Below are 7,924 nucleotides of genomic sequence, written 5' to 3'. Positions count from 1 at the left end.
TCCTCGGAAACGGAAAAGAAACACATTTTATTTTTTTCTTCCGCGAGAGTCGCGGTTTTGCTTTCGCAAAAGGCACGGTTGTGCTTCCACGAGAGTCATGGCCGTGCCTCCTCGGAAACGGAAAAGAAACACATTTTATTTTTTTCTTCCGCGAGAGTCGCGGTTTTGCTTTCGCAAAAGGCACGGTTGTGCTTCCACGAGAGTCATGGCCGTGCCTCCTCGGAAACGGAAAAGAAACACATTTTATTTTTTTCTTCCGCGAGAGTCGCGGTTTTGCTTTCGCAAAAGGCACGGTTGTGCTTCCACGAGAGTCATGGCCGTGCCTCCTCGGAAACGGAAAAGAAACACATCTTATTTTTTTCTTCCGCGAGAGTCACGGTTTTGCTTCCGCGAGAGGCACGGTTGTGATTTCGTGAGAGGCACGGGCGTGCCTCTTTCGGAAAGTGAAAAAATCCGTGCTCCCGGCTTAGTTTTTTCGTCTGGTTTTTTCCGTAAAAAAAGTTCGTCAAAACCTATCAATATGGTATCTAGTTTTGAAAATCTCGACGCGAGAAATCCAACAGTGAAAGCAGTTCGAGATTTAGACGCATGGTTTAAGAGATAAAACGTTTTGAATAAACGAATCTACGAAAAAAGGGAAAACTTCCAGGTTGCAACAAGTGGCGCGTTGCATGTGCGCTACTTGTCGCAACAAGGAGAATTGGAGTGATCTTTGCAACGAATACTCCTCAATTAGTGATTCGGTCTATCTAGTCACTTTGAGCCGATTGGGCTTTAGCTGTGTTGGCAAGGGCAAAAGGCCCAAAAATAGGCCCTGGCCCGGAAAGAGGCCTTACAGGAATTGAGAGTATACAAAAGAAGAGTTCTGTTTTTTTTTTTTACTGAAAAGCAAACCTTTACTCAAATACTTTGACCGCCCCACCAAAAAGTAACCCTGATGGCATGCTGTTGTAATGTCGATCGAAATCAAACAGAACCACATTCTCTCTGATAACTGAGCGTGCTTCTTTTTCCGAGAGAATGTAGTTGAGTTTTGACAGTCTCGCTTTGATTCAAGGTTTGGTGTGTTTGTTGTGTCGGGGTTCGGTGGTTTTCCTAGGCAGCGCGATTCAGTTTCAATTCAGTAGTCTTGATAGCATCTTGTCGGATGTGGCGCCTCCTGTTTTCATGCTCGGTTTTGTGTTGGTGGCTTTTCTCACCGCCATCTCGGACAGTGACGGAGCCAGAAAAATTCTATTGAAGGGGCAAGTGCTCTTAAAACTGATTGGGGAGGGCCAAACCTTTGAAAAATTGATTTTTATCAGCAAAATATCAATAATTTTGCACTGATCATGAGCAGCTATGTAGCAAATACATGATGTTAGGGGGAGGGGGGGAGGATTTCGGTGGTCATTTTTTATCTTATGACTTGCTTGTAAGGGGTTCTCCTCACCATCTTGTATTGGTTCGGCCATTTGTGCTTTATATATAAAGTGGGACCAACGCCTATTTCGAGAGATTTGATTCGAAGTTCTGAACATGACTTGGATCTATATCGAAACAATTACCTCACGTACTACACAAAACTCAGTCTCATAAATCTCAAGAACGATTTAGAAACCAAGGAAATCCCGCATCTTCCCGAACAACTCTTACACCACACAAACAGCATTGCACATGGTGTGTTATTTCCTGGCCGCTGCTTGATCGAACGCCCGCAAGATCCAAACAAAAACCTTCTGGAAGCAAGAGGGGCCATCCGCCAACGGAAAGTTGAGTGTTGCCTGTTGCGTACCCGCTGACTGACGGCCGGCCGGCTTACTCATTGCCCGGTCACGCCAGCGAGCGATTCAGACGCGCTTGGGCTGAGCTGCTCGGCAGCAAAATCTCAATCCTGCGATTTTGTTCCTGCGGCCGAGATCTTGTCCCCGGCATGTCCACAGAAAGCTTCCCTTGATCACATCTGCCCCAACTAGCACGCCATTATTCAGAAGCCTCTGGACACCATCACTTTTAAATCCCCCCCTGTGCCATCTACGCCTCCCGGCGTGCGAGCAAAGACGGGCAAAATTTAAGCGCAGGGACAGCAAAGCGCAGAGGACACCAACATGTTTGAAGGTTTTGAGTTGGAAAAGGTGTCATTCAGAGATCAACTTGGCTTCTGGGTCTCAGTTGCTTGCATGGAATGGCGACCCGAGGGGGGCTGCTCTGTCAGGTAACAGCTAGATTCCCGTTGTCCATGACACGCTAATTTCAGTTTTAAAATCTGCAGAGAATTCCTGGCTTTTCAATTATTAAGTGTGGCTCTTAACCACGCCATGCGACACATTGGCATTGTAACAGTCACCGGTGCTCCTGCCCTGAGGGCTAGGCTGTTTGGGAGATATTATTAGCCTCTCCTCTCTGTCTGAACAAGCTGAGAACAACTGGAGCTCTCAGGCATGGCTCCACACAACAGTTTTATGTAATATGCTCTCTTTCTCATTTGAGATGTATGGGACTGATTTACACACAACACATGGGTAGATGACTAACCACATGGAAAACGAACAGCCAAAAGTACAAAAAACCCATTCTGGATCCATGAGAGGTGGTACTCGGTAATATGACTGTAGTTATAACTAGGGATGTGTATCCTATCACTAGACTAAGTATATGGCTTTCCATCCTAAAATATGATCTTTTGCAGGCACAATCTTGTGTTTAACTGCAACTACCAAACTGTCCAGATATCATCAAAAAAGGGTCAGTTCTTAGGGAAGAGCTGGATGTCAAAGCCATCCGGGAAGCCGAGGCCCGGCGTCCGGACTATGTTCCCTCCTTTGACCGTTTTCCATCTGAACATGAGGAAGATATACAGTTGTTCAGATTTTGCCTGTTCAGAGCTTAAGGTGGCAGAAAGAGTTGAAGAAAGCTTGCTATATGTACTTATTTAGAGGTGACAAAATTTTACCTGTATTTCGTAACAAGATTGTGTATGAATGTTGCCATCAAGACCTTGGTGAGATCGGTTCCGACGCAGAACCGGAGCCCGCCTCCGAACGCCATGAAATGCTTGGTTCCACCGGTGATTTCAGGTTTGTCCTGTTCAGCAAAGACCAAATCAGAATCCGGGTTTCGATGTGGATTTTTTTCTTTCTAATTAACATCACCAAATGATTTTATTTATTTTTGCAGTGCGCCGCACTTTAAGTAGTAGCACATCTCACACAATCTTGGAACGCCACCGAATCTTATTTACTCGACAATGCCAATTTAGACTCGATCACCTAGCAGGATACAGTGAACCTGATGGCAACTTGCTACCGCATCCGTAGATACATGTCCTAGATTGGCAAGGCAGTTCTCTATTTGAAGATTTTGCCTTGTACTTTGTTATATTTCATTATGTCCTTTTACTGGGAAAATGGTGAAATGGCACATGAGGTTCTATCTACGTACCGGATTGAGATATTGTCAGTCTAGAACCCTGAACCCCAAACATGAAAATAAACAATGGTCAGTAACCAATGTGGTTACTGCAACTAGACATGCTGTGTATATCTTTTTACTTCTTGTTCAAAGACACAGGCACGTACTACTGCATCTGTTGCCATTTTGACCTCCTTGTTAAACTACTAGGCAGGGAAGTTTCGGCGATGGTTCCTTCTTACATCCTGCATGGGCAACAACCGAATTCGTTCCTGATCTCAGTAGACAAGTTTGGTCTTGGAATCAGAACCCTGATATCTTATACTAATACCCATGTTAATAATTGGAACTCTGCAGTTGATTAGAGTACTGTTTCCTGCGATTTGTGCTTTAATGGCGAGACCGGAGACGAGAATATATGCGAGTTCGTTGAGCAGGTCAGATCATGGCGCCTCCTACTTCCTAGGTACTGTAGCTCCAAACAATAGGACAGGAACAAACTGAACGACCGGACACCATGACCCGAACGGCCATCATCAACTTGAAAGAAGCAGAGTGCTATGGTTTCTGAGAGATGAGGTGAAGATCGAGGACGAACCTGCCACCTCCATGGGTTGAACGCCAGCGGATCTTCGTATATGTCAGGGTTTAGGTGCACCGCCGGCGGACACACCATGATACCCCATCCCGCTGGAACCGTGTAGCCTGCGACGAAGGTGGCAAACACAACACGGAGTTAAGAAGATTCGCCGCAACTTGCTAACAGAGGACCTGGTCTGAGAAGAAGAGATGCCATGCATGTGATCGTCGTCCTACCTTTGATCTCAACGTCTTGCAAGGCCTTCCGGAAAATCCCCGGCACGATGTTGGCGAGTCTGACGATCTCCATTATCACCTTCACCATGGAAATTGAGGGACAGGGGCGTCAGTTTCAGAAATTCAGAGTTCAGAAATTACTTTTTACTCTCTTTCTGGGGGTTTTCTACCTTATTACTTGTCTGGTGAAATTATAAACGGGCTTGTTCAAGAAAATTCTAGTAACTACACTAAGACTATCTATCTGCATCGGAGATTGGGACTTGGTTAAACAATCGGGAAACACAAACTCTGAAGCTGCAGAGTTGCAGCCTGCAGCGTTGGGACCCCAAGATTCTTGTGCTACTAATAACTTGCAACTGGCCACTCGTTTAATCCCATTATTAGCATCTCAAGATGTTGTTACTATCCTAACAAGGCAACTTGTACAGTTGCAATATCTAAGCTAGTTTTTTTGTTTTGTTTGGAAAACTATCTAAGCTAGGGTGCATAAATCCAGGCTAGGCTCACCTGAGCTGTGAAGGTCATCGACTTGTACTCGGCCCACGTGACCGCGGCATCTGGGTCCTCCCTGTTCCTGACGATCGCTTCGTGTTCCTCCTGTTCACGTGATTTCTCAGTCAGTGTCTGCTTCATTTCCAGTCAAATGAAAAGAAATTTGCTCGGCTAATCCTCTCATTAATTCTGTGGCAGTGGCAGAGAACACTTACCGTTAGCGCGTCGACGACTCTGGGGTTCTCCGTGAGCAGCTTGACGCCGAGGGTGAGCGCCAGCGCCGTGGTCTCGAAGCTGGCGAAGAGGAGCACGAACATGAGGTCCAGCGCGATGGTCTCCGTTAGAAGCGGCTTCTCCCTCCTCAGTTCCTGGATCACGTGGTCGAAGAAGTCCTCGCACTTCCTCTCCGGATCCGCCATCCTCTCCTGCATCATGCCCTTGAGCACCTTCATCGCCTTCTTCCTCCCCTGCACCACCGCCATTTATTTTTAAAAAAGGATCACCGTACAGTTCACTCTCTGTCAATCAAGCAGGGAACTGAATTTGATGGAAATTATATATATCGTCCTTGAGGTTTAAAGAGTGCATGTGCGCAGCCATATATATCTTGACAAGTACATCTGTGCGTGCTCATTAATTTAGTTGCTGGCTTCACATGTACCCACTGTTCACAGCAGGTGCAATTTGAAGCTATACTTTTGTGCAACTATGCTACTGTAGATTAATTCACAGCTGCTGCTAGCTGCGGAAGAGACAGAGGGGCCGGGCAAATGAAATGTGTGGCGTGGGCATACCTCCATGCATTCGTGATAGGCCGTGCCGGGAATGTTGAGGGGGAACGAGATCAGGCCGCGGATGAACGCCGTGAAATTCTCCCGCAGGCTCTCCGACGACTTGGTCGGCTCGTAGCCGATCAGCTTCTTGGCCGTAAGGTCAAAGATCATCTGAAAAGGAAAAGAAAGAACCTGCATTAGCCATCTACCCCCCGAGCAGACCGCGAACTGGATCATCTGGCGCGTGGTGATCGATCGTTCGATCTTACCGTGGAGAGCCCGTCCTTGATGTCGACGCAGGGCTGCGCCGCCCACGCGGCGAGGCTGCCGCGGCAGGCGGCGTCGGTCTCGGCGAGGAGCACCGCCTTGAGGTTCTCCTGGCCGTAGAGGCGGAGCACGAGGGTCTTGAGGTACTTGTAGATGAAGCCGTGGAGGGAGCCGACGTTGTCGCGGCCGAAGATCTCGGTGAAGGTGTCCGGGTACCAGCTCTCGAACAGCTTCCCCTCGTTCTGGAACACGTAGTGGTTCACGTCCGGGTCCGCCGACACCACCACCGGGCGCCCCACGATGCTCGTCTTGAACATGCTCCCGTACCTCCTCACCCTGTCCCGGACGAAGGGGGAGAGGCCGCAGGTCGGGTTGGGGGCGAAGAACTGCAGCGTCTCGCCGATGATGGGGATGCCCATGGACCCCGGCGGGAGCGTGCCGGCGCATTTGGGGTGGCGCCACCTGTACACCCAATGGATGAGGGCGACGATGGCGGCCAATGCCGCGCCCCGGAGGGCTATATAGGCCATGGCAGCCATGGCCTCGAGGAAGATCGTGCTATATATTCTTGGGGACAGCGGGATGGTGGTGGTGATGCGGAGAGAAGCTAGCTCAAGATATGGCTGCATGTGGGAAGCGAAGGGAGCAGGAAGCTAGCAAAGCCAAGGAGGAGGAGACGGAGGGGTTCTGTGTGGGTTTGTGAGGAGTATGAGCTAGAGAAGATTGCCTTATATAAGGGTTGTAAAGGTATTTAATCACCATCTTTGAAGGCACTGTCTCTTAGACAAGGGAGAGAAGACAAATTGCATTTGCCCCCTTTATTGTTTGTAATTTACGTATGAGCCCCTTTTCATCTCACTGATATTGTCCAATTACGGCATCTTGATGCAGTTTAGGACCAGCAATGTTTTAGGCTCATTGTTTAGTTAGTGCTTGAACTTGATTGTAGTAAAAGAATAGTTATTCGGTGGGGTTTTTTCACATGACCCTTCATGCTCAATTCGACTATCTCGTGATAATGGATTGGGAACACATATCACATGGAAGGATGATATGAGATGTTGCGGTTTAATTTTAAGACATGTCATGCTCTCTTCTTTCCTTTTTGAAAATTCATCGCATGATCTTTATATTACAGGGGGCCAAAAATATGGTTTTATCTCAAGCCTTCACCCATGCAACTCCGAAGGATCTCCACACACTCGTCTAAAGCCTGTTGTTGCTGCACATCCATCGCCGCCATTGGGGACGACCTCCAGTTTTCTCCCCATGGTGGCGGGGCTTCTCCTCCCTTGCCTTGGTCAAGGTCATTGTCCTCTCATCTCCGGGCTTCTCCTCCCTTGCGTTGGTCGAGGTCATTGTCCTCCTGTCTCCATATCATGGCAGGTAGATTGTGCGACGGAATCTAGCAGAGGGATGATTGTTGCGGGGTGACACAAAGCTCTTGCACCATAGGGCGGTTAACCAAAGAGGAATCATGGTGATTTCGGTGGAGGCGTCGTGGAGTGACTCATGAACAGCGTGGCATGTGTGCCTTCTTTTTGCTAAAGGCATTGCTTGTGAGGTCAACAATCTAACCTTCGGGCTATGATAGATAGTTGATTCGGTATGCCAGATGTGGCATTGTTGGTTCGTGCATTGTACCCTCTAGGATGAAAAATCCTTTATTGACATTCACTTGGTAGATCATGCAACATTAAAATGTGTCTGTCATCTTCTTCTGAAGGTCGACGATGCTTTCAAATATGAAGAGGGTGACTTGCTTTTGAGCATGTTTTCGGTCAACTTTCACCAGTGGAACACCTGTCATTCATGGGTAGTGTCTTAGGTAAATTTCATCACTTCCTTCCTAGTGGTCACTGTCAGTTATGTTGTCAATGGTGACATCTTGTATTAGAACTAAATAATAATCATTATATAGTGCATTGGCATATGAGTATGCTAGAGATTGAACTTCTTTTTTTCCCAATCACTTGTTTGGAAGACTATATGATTGCTCTATTGCCCTTCTAAGAAATTAAAGATGAGGGTGAGATTATTTTAAGCAATCTCACTATGTTGAGAAGGCCTTGGGGCCAGTTTGGCTTTATAGACAACAAGCCTTCTTCAACAACTTATGATCCCATTGTGATAGTTAGTAAGAACAAGAAAGAAGCGAGAGATCAATTAAAATACTCTCAAAT

The 7,924-nt window shown here is 47.2% G+C and overlaps 1 protein-coding gene across 1 annotated transcript; it reads right to left on the bottom strand.

Annotated features, from left to right (window-relative positions):
- Positions 1–2,438: 2,438 nt before the first annotated feature.
- On the bottom strand, positions 2,439–6,437 carry LOC125539316 (cytochrome P450 87A3). The gene is made up of 8 exons (XM_048702744.1): positions 5,744–6,437; positions 5,496–5,645; positions 4,917–5,168; positions 4,717–4,806; positions 4,207–4,285; positions 3,989–4,095; positions 2,933–3,063; positions 2,439–2,816 (listed from the first exon to the last, which is right to left on the bottom strand). Exons 1-8 carry the CDS (start codon positions 6,368–6,370, stop codon positions 2,726–2,728), a joined length of 1,527 nt encoding a protein of 508 aa, XP_048558701.1. The 5' UTR covers positions 6,371–6,437; the 3' UTR covers positions 2,439–2,725.
- Between the last annotated feature and the right edge of the window lie 1,487 nt (positions 6,438–7,924).

Source organism: Triticum urartu, chromosome 2 (genome assembly GCF_003073215.2).
Source record: "Triticum urartu cultivar G1812 chromosome 2, Tu2.1, whole genome shotgun sequence".
NCBI classification, from domain to species: domain Eukaryota; kingdom Viridiplantae; phylum Streptophyta; class Magnoliopsida; order Poales; family Poaceae; genus Triticum; species Triticum urartu.
This window is presented reverse-complemented; position numbering and strand designations above follow the sequence as displayed.

What these genes read in the sequence shown, in the direction of transcription:
- LOC125539316 (XM_048702744.1), bottom strand. Translation starts at nt 6,370, where the DNA reads ATGCAGCCATATCTTGAGCTAGCTTCTCTCCGCATCACCACCACCATC. An exon ending in GAGTCGTCGACGCGCTAACG is followed by an intron (nt 4,807 to 4,916) that starts GTAAGTGTTCTC and finishes TCACGTGAACAG; the next exon opens with GAGGAACACGAAGCGATCGT. An exon ending in GCAAGACGTTGAGATCAAAG is followed by an intron (nt 4,096 to 4,206) that starts GTAGGACGACGA and finishes CCTTCGTCGCAG; the next exon opens with GCTACACGGTTCCAGCGGGA.